General features: G+C 51.8%; 3 protein-coding genes across 5 annotated transcripts in view; 2 read left to right on the top strand and 1 right to left on the bottom strand.

Moving 5' to 3' along the window:
- The window catches only part of mfsd2b (MFSD2 lysolipid transporter B, sphingolipid), an 8,756-nt gene extending 3,658 nt beyond the window's left edge, over positions 1 to 5,098 (top strand). Inside the window, exons 3-12 of the mRNA XM_062559767.1 lie at positions 1,355 to 1,512; positions 1,624 to 1,802; positions 2,655 to 2,745; positions 3,049 to 3,170; positions 3,258 to 3,341; positions 3,517 to 3,600; positions 3,691 to 3,800; positions 3,990 to 4,133; positions 4,406 to 4,582; positions 4,960 to 5,098. Coding sequence (XP_062415751.1) covers positions 1,355 to 1,512; positions 1,624 to 1,802; positions 2,655 to 2,745; positions 3,049 to 3,170; positions 3,258 to 3,341; positions 3,517 to 3,600; positions 3,691 to 3,800; positions 3,990 to 4,133; positions 4,406 to 4,582; positions 4,960 to 5,020 — 1,210 coding nt within the window. The 3' untranslated portion in view covers positions 5,021 to 5,098. The remainder of the gene's footprint in view (positions 1 to 1,354; positions 1,513 to 1,623; positions 1,803 to 2,654; positions 2,746 to 3,048; positions 3,171 to 3,257; positions 3,342 to 3,516; positions 3,601 to 3,690; positions 3,801 to 3,989; positions 4,134 to 4,405; positions 4,583 to 4,959) is intronic.
- Positions 5,099 to 5,309: 211 nt separating this feature from the next.
- Positions 5,310 to 9,562, bottom strand: wdcp (WD repeat and coiled coil containing). Of its 3 annotated transcripts, XR_009942801.1 has the most exons (5): positions 9,425 to 9,562; positions 6,895 to 8,846; positions 6,566 to 6,686; positions 5,722 to 6,009; positions 5,310 to 5,684 (listed from the first exon to the last, which is right to left on the bottom strand). XR_009942801.1 is itself a non-coding variant. In XM_037448953.2 (4 exons), exons 2-4 carry the CDS (start codon positions 8,806 to 8,808, stop codon positions 5,816 to 5,818), a joined length of 2,229 nt encoding a protein of 742 aa, XP_037304850.2. In that variant the 5' UTR covers positions 8,809 to 8,846; positions 9,425 to 9,562; the 3' UTR covers positions 5,310 to 5,815. The 3 variants fall into 3 exon arrangements, 2 of the variants coding, with proteins under 2 accessions (XP_037304850.2, XP_037304852.2); XM_037448953.2 differs by having other exon boundaries at positions 5,310 to 6,009; XM_037448955.2 differs by having other exon boundaries at positions 5,310 to 6,009; positions 6,566 to 6,683.
- A 190-nt stretch (positions 9,563 to 9,752) lies between these two features.
- fkbp1b (FKBP prolyl isomerase 1B) lies at positions 9,753 to 14,626 on the top strand. Its single transcript, XM_037449960.2, has 4 exons — positions 9,753 to 9,963; positions 10,353 to 10,400; positions 13,547 to 13,659; positions 13,811 to 14,626. Exons 1-4 carry the CDS (start codon positions 9,927 to 9,929, stop codon positions 13,937 to 13,939), a joined length of 327 nt encoding a protein of 108 aa, XP_037305857.1. The 5' UTR covers positions 9,753 to 9,926; the 3' UTR covers positions 13,940 to 14,626.
- Positions 14,627 to 14,672: the final 46 nt, after the last annotated feature.

The raw sequence follows: 14,672 nt of genomic DNA, 5'->3' as shown, positions 1-14,672 counted from the left end.
GGGCGCGAGTGCCTTCGACTGTTTATGCAATCAGGGGGGGGGGGGGGGTTTCGTCGGTTGTCGGCGGCGTGAAGCCTCGCGTGCAGTCAGAATGCCCCCCCCCCCTTCCGTAAATGACACGCTGGTGGAGAAAATCCTTCCACGGGCCGCGTTTATTTTGGTCGCGGGCTCCCACAGTGCTGACTGGGCCCTCGTGTAAATTACAAAGTGAAGGAGGGCCCGTTCTCTCTGGGAGACGAGGTGGTGAGGAGGGAGAAAACAGGGAGCTGAGGTCGGCGACTCGCAGATTAAAGACATCTAAACATACCCTGGGTGTTCCCGTTCGATCGCGAGTCAAAAGCTGCTGGACGAGGGAGCGGGACGCTTTGACGTGCACACACACATAATGTTCTTATGGCAATGTCATCAGCCCAAAAAGACTATTCCCTATAATCTGACATTGGGCGTGTTATTATCTTTTATTTCTTTTTGGAAAAATATATTTCTATTATCCCACCGGTCCCGTTGAAACACAACTTATATAACTAGAATATAACATATGTCATTATCTTTCTGATTAATATCATTCTTTTCATTGTTTTTTTTTTCGAAATTAATGAATTAGTCCAAAGCAAAAACCTGTTATAGGCTTCTGTAACGCACCACAGGAGACCAGAGTGAAACCCAAGCGCAGAGCGCAGTTTTATTAAGAGGTAAAGACGTCAGGCGTGGTAGTGTCCGGTGAACAGGCAGGGGTCGAAAAGCCAGGCAATCAGGGAACAGGCTAAGGCACCGTCAGGGGGCAGGCGAGGTCAGGGCTGGGATTCAGGCGAGGGGTCGAGAGCCGGGAGCGCAGAGGTAGGCAGAGGTACCGTCGGGGGTCAGGCAGGCGTGAACGAGGTCTGGGACAAAGCAGAGGTCAAATAGCAGGTAGGCAGAAACAGGATATCACTAGAACGCTCGGACTGTGATGGCAACATGCACAAGACTTCGCACCGGCCTCTGAGGCTTCGGCAGCTTAAATGCCCAGGCTCTCCTGATTAGAGACGAGCCACAGGTGCGTAGATGGGAGTGGCTGTGCCGGCTCAGTGGGCTGACCCTGAGTGGCACAAACCACTGTAACGTGCAGCAGAGGGGTGACTGAGATCCCGAGGTTCGGACCTTAATATTCTGGAGACGGGGAACGTGTGACAGCTTCATTTAAATCATTTAGTCCTAAAATTTGTAAAAAAAAACAAAAACAAAACCAGAGTGATTTCCCACCCCTGTTCATTCAGAGATGTTTCTAATTTTACCTGAATTTGGAAGCCAAACCTATATATACGTGTAATATCATCCTCATGGTGCTGATCCATGACCTTGAATGTCTGAATAGTTGTAAACGTTATATTGCTTCGACCTGCCTGCGTCTTGTTTCTTTTCATCCACCTGAACCGTCACTGTGTCTCTTGCAGTGCTTCCACGTGCCTTATTCTGCTCTCACCATGTTCCTGAGCACGGACCAGAAGGAGAGGGACTCGGCCACCGCTTACCGTGAGCTCTCTCCCCCGCCTCGCACCGACAACGCGCCGGATCGGCTCTGAACTCAACTTGAACTCTTTTTTTCTCCTCCCCCCCGGCCCCCACCCCACCGTGTGATGGCAGGAATGACGATGGAGGTGTTCGGGACGCTGGTGGGCGCCGCCATCCAGGGTCAGATCGTGGCCAGCGCTCACACCCTGCACTGCCCGCCTCACAACGCGTCGGCCGGTCACCTTGGCAACGGCAGCGGGGCAGAGGTCGTCAGGAAGCTGGTGCGCTCCCAGGACCACCTGTCACACTCGGTGAGCGTCCCGGGGGGGGAGTGGGGGGGCAGGTGCGCTAGAAGTAGGCCAACGGAAAATAACTCAACCTGGGCGGAGGGTTGGGGGGGGGGGGGGGGGGGGGGGGGGGGGAGGGTGGGTGAATGAAAAGGAGGATTGTTTGGGTCCATATTTAGAGTCTGTCTGCAGGTCCTGCAACAACCACATGGGGCTGCAGACTGTGCCCCCCCCCCCCCCCCCCCGCCCCCCTGCATCCTGGGGGCCCCACAGTCTGTAAGTCATTAGGCCCTATTTATACTCCCACCCCGCTCCGGACTCGTTATGTGGGGAAACTCGAGTGTTTTTGCTTCTCAGAAAACACGTGAGTGAAACAAACAAGACGCCGGTCGCACCGCAGCTATTCGGGCCCGTTATCGGTGGTTCGGTGGGCGCCAAAACCCCCGCATTGGAAACCGGGGCCATGCCCTTCGGAAGCGGGCTGTGTTTGATGTGCGTAAATAACGAGGGAACCACGAGGAACCACGAGGAACCACACGCAGAAACAGCAAACAAGCGGGAGGCCGCGTCGGTTCCCGGGGCGAGGCGGCAGCAGCCCCCGGGGCGGCCCCCGCGGCGTGTATTCTGGGATCCGCTTGAGGTTTCCTGCCGCCGCCGCTGCTGCTTGCGCGTATTTGTGCTCTGAAATGACCGTGGCGAGAGTTTGCCGATGCTGCGGGAAAAAATGAGCACGGAAATAAATAAAGTTCACTTTGAGAGCATTGTGAATTAAAGATGGAGGCTCAGAGTAGAGCGGCTCCGGGGGGGGGGGGGGCGGTGCTGGATAGTTGCTGCTTACACAGTGAGTTCTCTCTCTCTCTCTCTGGGTCTTTGCAGAAGGAGGTGTACATGATCGCTGCCGGGGTGATCGGAGGAGTGTTTCTCGTCTGCACCCTGGTGATGTTCCTGGGAGTCAAAGAGAGGGACGGTGAGTCTCTTCGGGGGAGGGGAGGGGGGGGGGGGCTGAAGGTCGGGGGGGGAAACGCGACCAAACAAACATTCTTCTGTGAAAAGTAACCTGGACGTCCTTTGGTTATGTATCCATATTGTACAGGCTAATGATTAATAATAAAAATAATTCATACTGTATACAAGTCAGTGGGGAATAGAAGTGTTAGTCGCAGCTTTAATGCACTGGAGCTCCCTCTCGCTGCACGTTATCCGAGTGATACGCAGCACGCTGCAGAGCGCCATCCCGACTCAATCCGCAATCCACCGCCGTTGGTTTCAGACCCGTACGCCCCGAGGACGGAGAAGCAGATCCCGTTCCACCGCGGCTTCATCCTGGTGATGAGACACGGGCCGTACCTCACTCTGACCGCGGCCTTCCTCTTCATCACCGTGGCCATCCAGGTGAGGAGGCGCGCTTTGGGGGACACTTGGGGGGGGGGGACGAGACACGAGCAAGTGGGCAAAACCTTTCATGTGTGATTCCTGCAGCTGGTCCAGAGCAACTTCGTCCTCTTCTGCACTTACGCCGCCGACCTGAGGGATCACTTCCAGAATATTGTGCTGACCATCCTGGTGAGGAGAGTTTTTTTTACTCATTATTTACCAGTGATGCACAAAGCAGCCAAGGCCATTTCACACTGTGCTCCCGCAACTATTAGGACCGTTGCTTCAAGCGCAGCTGCTGTTTTACACAAATGACCCACATTTGTGTATAAATTCTGAGACAACGGGTCACATGTTCACTCAGGTTTCTGCGGTGATCAGCATCCCGGTGTGGCAGTGGTTTCTGCAGAGGTTCGGGAAGAAGACGGCGGCTTTCTGCGGCATCACAGTGAGGCGACCGTTTTCATTTAAACCTTTAATGACGACCGCGTTCTCGTCTGTAAGACTTTTACCCCCCCCCTCCTCCTCTTCCCTCTAGTGGATCATGCCCTTCACCTTGATGCTGGTCTTCATCCCCAACGTCGTGGTGGCCTACGTGGTGGCCGTCTCCTCCGGACTCAGCGTGGCCGCCTCGCTCCTGTTGCCGTGGTAACGCCTCCAGTTCCGAGCGCCTCGCTCGAGGAGATCAAATTTTGAATTTGTGGCTATTTAGAAACATTTATACAAAAGAGAAAGTGAAAGCGAACACACTTGATCTTTGATCAGCTCTGTGATTTCAGCCCAAAGGGCCACGTGACAACGGACGCACAAAGCAAAAGCCCATTGTGTGCGTTTCAGGTCCATGCTGCCGGATGTGGTGGATGACTTCAGACTGGCCAACCCCTACTGCAAAGGCCACGAGGCCATCTTCTACTCCTTCTACGTGTTCTTCACCAAGTTCGCAGCGGGCATCTCCCTGGGAGTGTCCACCCTCTGCCTGGAGTAAGTCTGCGCTGCGACCGCACGCGCTCCGTTAATTGACACGCTCGACGCCGCAGCCGCCGCGTGTCACGAGAACCTTTCAGAAGTGCATTAACCCCCCCCGGACCCGATGTATGATTCATGGTGGGAAAGGTGTGCAGTCGGCTCCTTTGCAGAAGTGCAGCGTCAGGCTGGGATGTCGATTTCCTGTAAGCTCTGTGTTTAAATTGGATCTTTGTGCGTGTGTGTGTGTGTGTGTGTGTGTGTGTGTGTGCGTGTGTGTGCGTGCGTAGATTCGCAGGCTACAACACCGGCGCCTGCAAGCAACCCGCGCCGGTGGTGTACACCCTGAAGCTGCTGATTGGCGCGGCCCCGGTGGCCTTCATCGTGACGGGGTTAATGATCCTGCTGCTCTACCCCATCAGCGAAGACGTGCGGCTCAGGAACAGACTCTGCCTGGACGAGCTGCGGTGAGCGGGGACAGTTAGAGGGGCATCGGCACAGAATTACACGTCGGGGATATCTCCGTCATCTCGTCTTTATTTTGACCATAATGAGTCTTTGAATTGTATTAAAGCGCCGTTCTAAACTGCTGATCCACAACATATATATGTATATATATATATATATATATATATATATATAGTACGGACTTTATTGACACAAATGTCTGAACAGTTGGAACAAACTGTTCCATTATGCCAACTTACTTATTGTCCAGCAGCGGAGGAAGTATTCAGATGATTTTAAGTAAAAGCTACAGTGCCACATTGTAAATATATTTATTTAAAGCAGCATCGTACCGTGGTATTCTTATTATTAATGCTTTGATTGACGTCTTCCTCAGGAAACAAAGCATCGGCTCCAGAACGATGGAAGATTTGAACAACGCGTGTCCCGGATCTTGAATGAAGTGAATCCTCAAAACGACGTGTTCCAGTGTTCTCCGCTGGAAGGTTGACCATTAGTGTATATTACACTGATAAATAGTTTAAATTGTTTTAATGTAAACATTTGTTTCATTTCCACAAGTACTGTACAGACATCTTGGATATATAAATATATAATAAGATTACCTAATTTATATAAATGAATGTATACCATCATTTGCTGTGTTTGGCTCTAAAAAAACACTGTTATTTATTTATGATGTATGATTATTGAGGGCTGATGATATTAATAAATAAATAAATAAATGTTGTAGAGGTTGGTTAGACCAAATAGACGTGGGTGGTGTGTTTCTTCCATGGAGTCAAAAACTAAATGTTGCACACTAGTTAATGCTGGTTAGTGTTTCAAAAAGATGTTGTTGCTCGAGCTGCACAACTTTCACACTTATTTGGGCTTGTGTAGAGTTCTGATGGAGTCCGGCCCCCTCTGGTGGCCAGCTGGGTTTCAGTGTTCTTAATGACATTTTAGATGAATGCAATTGTTAAACTAAACACGTGTGTAACACATTCATTTGAGGGGAGAACTTTCAGCACAAAAGAGCCAATGCAGAGGTTTTCGATGAGTTTCATTAAAAATGTGGGATTTCTGCGGCGTTCCATTAATTCCAGAACCACACCAAACGTTTACATGAAACACGAGCCACTCGCTACTGTCCTTCAAGTAGAAAAATACATCCGACGTATAACTTTGGTGATCTTGGTGAAACATATTGGAAGTGAGGACGGCTGCGTGGACCCGCCAGCTGGGGGGCACTAGGCGCAGGAGTCCGTGGCGGCGTGGGGGCCCTGGCCGGGGGCCGGGCTGGAGGGGACGGAGTCCTCCGGACTGTCGGGAGTCCGCAGGTTAGTTTTCCGCTTCCCGTTGCGCACCGTCAGCTCCTCTTTGGGCCTGAAGGTCAGAGGCACGAAGCCGTCCGCGTCCGCCACGAGGACGACCCACAGCGGACCTGGAGGGACGAGACAAAGACTATTGGCTCACCGGGGGAGGGGTCAGGAGGGGGCTTCAATAGCAAGTTAACGCTAAATGTAGCTTTTGCAGCGGCAAAACACAGTGCTCATTAAAACGTAGTAAGCCGCTTTTGATTTAAACCGCGTAATCCGAACTAGGCTTTTAATCACTTCTAATTATAGCGTCGCCACGGCAACAGGACGACAGTCCCACAATGCGTCGTTTGTCCGATACGACATAAGATTCTTTACCAATTAAAAGGGCATTCTGAGTGGGGGTAAGTTGGAGGTTTCAAAAGCAGGGCCCGCGATGCAGGGACAAACTGTCGCTATGACGACTTCCCTGGGACGGCCCTCATACCAGCCAACTGAAGAGACTCACGGGGGGGGGGGGGGGGGGGCTGGTTTTAATGTGCTAATCCTGTAAACTCTTAATCCAAATAATCTCTCGTGCAAGATAGCCGTCGTTTGAATGGTTAGCGCGACCACATGGGAAGGATTTTTTTTTTTTTTTTTGTATTCTACCAAAACAAACAAGGACAGTGCTGCACCTACCATACATCATCTCCACGATGGTGAGGGTGAAGAGGTCCTGCAGGACGCGCAGACACAGCTTCCCCTCACACAGCAGCACCGGCCTCCGCTCGTCGATGAACACGTTCTCCGATAACTGCTTCTAAGTAAAAGGAACGAGGATCGTCACGAATGAGCCAAATTAAAAATGCCCGTCACAGCACTTCATACCATGACTTGACCTCACATTAAAGCACTCCAGGTATTTCAGTGGTCCTAAAAAAGGTGTAAATTCTGGCCGTTTAAGCCTCTCGAGGCGGGTGGAAAGCGAGGGGGATCCCTTCCCTTCTCCCGTCCGGGGGGGTTCTCACCTGACACGTGACGTTGACGTACGGCGGCTCAGAGGCGGCGGGGTAGACCCCCGGGGGCTTCCTGCCATTCTGGTTGTAATCGCGGATTTCCGCCAGGCACTGCTGCACGTCCGCGAAGCGCCCGAACAGCCTCTCCACGTTGTGCACCAGCTGCTCCAGCGCGCGCTCCTTGGCGGGGCCCCCCGCCGCCTTTTCGGGAAAGGGCAGCGTGGGGTCCGTGTGGAGCTTGTCCGACGGCTCGTGGCGGGGGGAGCCGGCCCGGCTGGAGTCTCTGCTGGCCTGGCCGGCCACCCCCAGGCAGGACATGCGGTTGACGTGGTCCACGTCGAAAGTCTCCACCGCGACGGAGGAGGAGGGGCTGGAGGGGGCTCGGTCGGAGAAGTCCGCCGAGCTGGTGACGGGGCTGAGCTCGCCGCTCCTCACCTCCTCCACCAGCCTGCGCCTGTTGGCCCCGGAGCGAACGACCCCCCCGCCGGGCAGCACCAGCTCCTTTATCCCCTGGTGCTCCCGGTCGTCCTTGGGCTGGTGCTCCGAGTGCCTCCTAATCCTCAGGCCGAAATTAGAAGCCGGCTCGCGGCTGTGAGCGGAGGGCGGGGGCGTGAGCGGTATCTCTCCGTTGAGCATCAGCTCTTTGGCAACGAGACGAAGGACGTACTTGTCCGTGTTGGAGGACGGGAGGAAGGCCGGCTCGCTGGACTTCTGCCGGCCCACCATCAGCAGCAGCGTCTTGTCGTTGAGGAAGCACACCCCCTTGGGCCTCTCGTTGGCCTGCAGGGAGATCTGCTGGACGTTGGGCATGGCGGAGGCCGTGATGCAGTACACCAGCACCATGTTGCAGGTGTTGGAGGCCACCGCCACCGTGGAGCCGCGCGGGTCGAAAGCCACGATGTCCGGAACCAAGACCCCGGGGATGCTGACTTTGCGGCTGGTGGTCACTTTGCGCTCGTAGGTGACCAGGATGAGGTGCGAGGAGTCCTGGCCCGAGCCGGTCATGGTGTCCCTGCGACGCAGGTGGAGAAGGGGGCTGGGGTCGGAGCGCCGGTGCCTCGCCAGGAGGTGCGTGAGGTCTAGGGGGCCAGAGCTGGGGATGTAGGACCTCTCCGACTCAAAGGATATCCTTCTCGAGTCCACGCCGCTGTCGTCTTCGGAAAACACCGCGCTCGATCCGTGGCTGTGCAGGGACTCGCTCTCCGACGCCATGTCGAAGGCAATGCCGGCGTTTAACCCGCAGATTTTGTCCAGCGGCAGCTCCGTAGCCACCGCCACTTGAGCCTCCCCCGTGGCTTCCATGGCGCAGATGTAGCCCCCCACGTCAAAGACGGGGCAGAAGGAGCAGGCCACCAGACTCTTCTGGATGTCGTTCCAGATGTACGAGTGCAGCGAACTTCCCAGAGCCACCACCAGGCGGGTGCCATCCTTAGTCCAGCACGCGCAGTGGATGAGCCCGCTGCCTTTGATGTCCGCCTTGATCCTCCTGTTGTCCACCCTGACCGAAAACAGCAAGGAAGTGTCCTTCTTGGTCAGCACGACCAGGACGTCCAGTTTGGGATGCCACACGCAGCCCTGGGAGAGCAAGGGGAAAGGCTCGCTCATCTCGCAGGTCTGCGTGCACAGCAGCTTGTTCTGCTCCAGCGCGCTCAGCTGCAGCTGCCACACGGTGACGTGCTTCTTGTGCTGGACGGCCAGCAGCGCCGGGGAGTCCGAGCAGCACAGCGGGCCCCAGAAGAGCCCGAGGACGTGCTCGAACTGCCCGATGACGTTGGTGTCGCCGAAGGTCACCTCGCCGTTGACGAAGAAGAGCGAAGTCAGGCACACCTGCCTGCCGTCCGTCCACGCGATCCCGTGCACAGGGTGGATGGCTCGGTGCAGGGCGTTGAGGCCCGACCGGAGCAGCTTTGCTTTGCCGAGATCCATCCCGGCAGGTGTGAAGACGCTGGGTCCAAGAGAAAGTGCTAAAAAAAATTAAAAAAAATTAAATGTGGCTTCACATTGACGACCGAGACCGATCCGGTCCGAGTCGGTCCTGCACTAGTCGAGCTGCCTATGCTTGTACCTGCGCAGATTAAGAGTTTTCAAAAGCCTCCCGTGTGTCCTTCCCTTAATCCCCTGTGCCTGAGCTGAGGCAGTGGTGACGAGCACTTATAGCTGCTTACCCCTGGATGACACGCCGATCCCGTCAGGACCTCAGGGCATTAACAATGAGGCAAACAATCACTGTGAGCTAACTAGGACATCCCCTCATCACAATGAGAGAATCCTCGTCACGTGCAGAATAAACCAATAACATTTTAAAGACGCGTGCCTGAGCTTAATAGAATTCACATTGACCATTTAGATCCTCGATTATGTCACTAATTAATAAATGCCATAGACTGAACCCGGGGGAGGTTAACTATATTTAATTGGTATATGGCTATAAACACCCAGAAGTTGTCCACTCCACCAAGTTTGCTAATCATGCTAATGTTTACCTTTAGCATTAACGTATTAACGTTGTAGCCCATACTTGGTGCGAATGTCATATACATACCTTATAAAACCACACGCCTCTCATATCCGTCTAGACGACCTGAAAGCGGTCTCTAAGCGGTCTATTAAATCACATCTGGCGGTTAAAATGTGTCTGAAATGTGCCGGAAATGCCGATTTCTAGTCGACACGGAAGCAAAACTCCCAGACGTTTGCGGTGCATCGTGGGAGTTGTAGTTAAATCGCTAAAGGCCACTTTCCTTCAACGCCACCCGTTCTGTCCGCCAGGGGTCGCTGCTTGTGACGTAACAGTTTGACGCAAGGCCGAAGACGACGTCCGTAGCGGAGAATATCTTTGACCCCCCCCCCCCCCGCTTCCCCCGCCCACACCCCCACACACAGCCCGCAGCTACGAGTCGGCAGCGGTCGGTGAATACATGGTTCTACACCCATCGCGCCACCCGGACTGCAGCCGCTCGACGGGAGACGTCGAAACGGCTTTTGTTTCCATCTTTTAAGGCCGTGGGTTTCCGAGATAATTATCGAAGTACTGTAGCACCACCATGGGCGTGGAAGTCGAGACAATATCCCCCGGTGATGGTGAGTTGACTTACCCGCTTGCAGGGGGCTCCGATGCGGGGGTGGTTGGTGGTTGTCGGAGGGGGCTTGGTAGTTGTCCGGAATGTCGTACAATTTAACACAATTTACTTGAAATGTCAAGTTTAATCCCTCGGTATTTTATTTTGATAGGTATCGGGTAACGGTACTGTTGCAGATATTATTGGGGGGGGGGGGGGTCATGCTGGACTTTACACTCGACAAGCTGAAACTGCGAGTTTCCTTTGGCACACGGTGTTAACTGTAATTTTCTTTATTTCTAAGGCTCGTGCATGTGGATGAGAGTAACGTGCACGTCTGCTCGCGCAGAGCCTCCTAATGAGTTGTAACAGATGCACAGTGACGCTTCTTTTCTCTCTCCCTCTCAACAGGAAGAACATTCCCAAAGAAGGGCCAGGCGTGTGTGGTTCATTACATCGGTAACTGACACCCCCCCCCCCCCCCCCCCCCCTCTTTCTTTGCTCTTTTGACCAACCTCACATCTTTTTATTTTTCGTTTGTTTTTCTGACCGTGCCTTGAACGCAGCACGGCTCAGTCTGCAGCGTGCAGCCTGTGAGGCGTGTGTGCACATGTGTGCTGCTTAAAGTCTTCAATAGACAGGGTGCAGCAGCCAACTCACCCAGGAAACAAGACATATTCTACATGGAGAACACACACACACACACGCACACGCACACACACATACACACATATAAATACATACACACACACACACTATCCTTTTTGTCTCCTGCCAGATCTCCCAATTTTTTTAGGTGGGGCAGCTGAAGACGTTTGGGTGAAAAGAAAGAATTGGGTTATCCCGGTGCCCCGGGGGAGGGAGAGAGGGAGGAGGGGGGGGGGGGGGATTGGCGTCCCAGACAACTAGGTCAGACAGAAAGTAAACAAAACCCAGTTCACAGTCATCAGTCTGTCTGCACATGTGTTATTACACAGCTGTACACGTTAGTGCACACTCCCTGGCATCGTCTCCGGGGCGAGGAGGTCTGCTTCACGTGTCGGTGTTTTTTGCTTGTTGTCGTCACCCGTCACGATTTTGACTATTTGTCTAATAGAATTAAGTTTTAATAGATGATGCTTGAGGTGCGTTTGTGTTGATATATTAAGGGTGAACGCTGGATAATAAATGTTGTGTTTGGATCTGATCTCTGCGGGGAACAAATATTGGAGCCCCACGCCATGTGTATTTCATGCTTTAGTGTTGAATGCAGGGCCGCAGATTAGCTGAAGAATGTGGTCCAGTTGGAGAAGATTAGGGTATTTGTATTATAGTAAGTAGTCTGAGTCTGAGGCATGTCTGCGTATGTAAGCAAGTCACGAAGACCCAAAGATCTGTTTCTTTTATTTTGTATTTCATCCAGTTTTTGTAGCTGTCGTATTCAACAGGCAAAAATAAACCCCAAAACTAAATTTTAAATATTTGTCTATTTTCATTAATCTCTATTGCAGTTTTTTGCCATGTTCGTAGACTATATAAGGAGTGGATGTTGCCATGGTGACGTTGGACACAATTTACTAAAGGACATCGCGCTGTATTGAAGACGACTTGTAACTAGAGATCGAGGCCATAAACTCAAGCGAGAAGTAGAGTATTTTTCTCATTGTCTTCTATGGGACCAGAGGTGTGCGTTGTTAGCTAAGTGCTGCCGTTGATTATCAATCACCTGCCCCCACAATGCACCTGTGGAAGCCCCCCTGTAGCCAATTAGAGGCCGCGAGGCTCTTCGCTGACAAGAGGTGTGAGCTGTGGGAGCAGCGGGCCCACTGGACGTCAGGCCTAAATGTGGCCGTCTTTCCTTACCATGTTTGAGCTGCAGGCTTCGCCTTGAAACGTGCTGAAGCCGAGACCTCGTTTGTGTGTGTGTGTGTGCGTGCGTGTGTGTGTGTGTGAGACACAGGAATAGATAGAGACTGAAACAGAGGGTTGGATGTCAGCAGATGACTCGCCTTCCAAGGCGCAGAATGTTGGGATTGAATCCCGGGGGAAGTGTTCAATCCCAACTTTAGAAAATAGTTCTTAGTCAGGTTCTATATTGGGACAAAAATAATCCTAAATCAGCACGACGTTCTGCTGATTCCTGATTGGTGCAACGACACGTCATTCAATACTGAGCTGCGTTCAGACCACGTGAATCCTGACCCTGCAGGGGTTTGCCTAGAACCCTTTTATGGTGCAAGAGGTTCGTCTACTCCCAACACCCGTGCTTTCAGCAATCCATGAAGAACTGTTCCTCCAACAAGGGCTCGTAATGAAACCCTTGGTCTCACAAAGGACCTTCTGAAGAACTAATTGAAGTTTGAGGCCGTCGCTGAGGATCGTTTTCAGGCCGCCGTGTGTTTGCTTTTCTTTGAATGCTCCTTCTAAAACATCCGCAGAGAGAGACGTCTCCACTGAGACGTGGGGCGACACATACGGGTCCGTAGACAGATAGCCTTACATGCAGGCCATTCCATCCCCGATAGGAGGGGGGGGGGGGGGGGTTGTTGTGTTGGCAGCCGTCCTAAACCGGGGTGGGACGGGATACAGTAAAAATAACCCCACCCCTGCGAGCCACGGACCGAGTGAAGCCTTGTCCTGAGCAGAGAGTGTGGGAGTCGGTCTCAGGAAGGGGCGGGGCCTCAAAGAGTGATAACGGAGCATTTATGAGGGGGGGGGGGGCCCTGCAGCAGGTGGCCCGCGCCTCGGTTGCACTTGATGACTCGACGGTGGGACCAAGTCCAGCCCGCTGACCACCGGACCGCTGTGATTCTTGGAAGGGATGGGCCTACTAATATTAGTGGGGGGGGGGGCTGAAACACTACAGTAACAATGTTCATATGACCTGATGACAGTGAACACACAACCTTAAATTCCAAGTATCCACACTGGTTGAATTATGACAAACATAAATATAAGGACGATCACTATGTAGAAAATGTAGGCTTTTTTTATGATGCCCCTTTGACTCTTATATCAGAATTTTTTGTATGCAGCATAACGTGGAAACTGATCTGAGAGCAGAATACAGCATTCAGACTTGGATTCCCTCCTCGGAGAAGGTCTCAGATGACTGAAGCTGGGCCAATGATTTATGGCCCCCTCGTTGTTATCTGAACAGTCCGGAGCGCTTTGTTCCCCTTTTCTCCCTGTGGTCCAGATACAGGCGAGAAATGGCCTACTTAACTTTAAAAATAATCCACTAAACCAGGCCAACGCTTCCTGATTCACATTCCCTTTGTTCATTTGCGTAATTGAAGCAGACCCCGAAGAGCCCGATAAGAAGCCCCCGCCAGAGTAATTCCTCAGACTGGAGCCAGAAGGACTTTATTCCTTTTAATCTTAAATTGCTTCTTTCCAAAACATCAGCTGCTGAGGAAAAGGGCGGGCATTGATCTGGCGTCCCTCTGTGATAAAAGGCCATAATGCATTACAGTGTTGGTCATTAGAGCATTTAACTATGAGGATGTTTAAAATAATCCCTTAAATATGTGCTCAGTCTTTGATTGATCCCAGATGACCCCATCGGGTAGTTCCTGATCCAAACAAGTCACTGATTTTTCTTCATGTAATTCCCTCTTTGGCAGGTATGCTGCAGAACGGGAAGAAGTTTGACTCCTCCCGAGACAGGAACAAGCCATTTAAGTTCAAGATTGGACGTAGTGAGGTCATTAAGGGCTGGGAGGAAGGGGTAGCACAGGTAAGAGAAACGTGATTTCATTTCATTTGCTGATAGCTAGAAGGTACAATGATAGCTACAGGAATATTACATAGTGTAGGCGTTGTTAATTGCTTCAATGTCACAAACTAACAAACTCATCCCTTTGAACATTTTTTCTCCCGTGCGTCAGATGAGCCTGGGCCAGAGGGCGAAAATCACGTGCACACCCGATATGGCGTACGGAGCGACAGGCCACCCCGGGGTCATCCCCCCGAACGCCACGCTCATATTCGACGTGGAGCTGCTGAAGCTGGAGTGACCCGGAGGTTGAAAACCAAGGCTGAAGCGCAACAAGGCTGCATTTCTCCCACCATCCTCTCACTCTCTGTTGACTTCTACAGTCTTCTTTTAGTCCGATATTTAAATGCATCTACCGTTGAATTTTGACATCTTGTCGTCATGGATCCGGCAGAGAAAAAAAAAGAAAAGTCACCACGCAAGACTCTTTTTTCACTGACACACCACCACTACTTTCTGTTAGTTAGTCAGAGATGCTATTTTGTTTTTGTTTCATTTCAAATTGTACATGTTTGTGGAACCACGAGGAAATCCGTCTTCTGATGCAAAGCCGTACTACATAGCAAAAATGAAAAAACATATACTGCCTTACAGTTTAAACAGCAGATGAAGGGTACATTGTGTGAAAAGTACTTCTGCTCTGTATCTTAACTGGGCATTATACACCACTGTCTGCATTGCCACTTTGATAAAGGTTTGACCTGCTGATTGCTCTGAATGATGTTGCTATGTGTAGTATATATTTTATATCCCTCATAAACATTTACTGCAGGTGTACCCGGTCCAATATAACCCGATCCAATACTGTACAGAACTCTGTGAGAGCCACAGCTACTATTTCAGTTGATTGACCAACTCTTGAATAAAAATGGCATGTGTTGTGTCGAGAAATCTTGTGTCCTGTGTGTGATCAGAGATGGAGCGAATACGAAATAATAAAAAGAACAAAAAAAGTTTGAGAAGTTTGCCAGCAG

This window comes from Pungitius pungitius, chromosome 20 (assembly GCF_949316345.1).
Source record: "Pungitius pungitius chromosome 20, fPunPun2.1, whole genome shotgun sequence".
Classification (NCBI taxonomy): Eukaryota; Metazoa; Chordata; class Actinopteri; order Perciformes; family Gasterosteidae; genus Pungitius; species Pungitius pungitius.
Note: the sequence above shows the minus strand (reverse complement) of the source record. Positions and strands in the feature narration are given on the sequence as shown.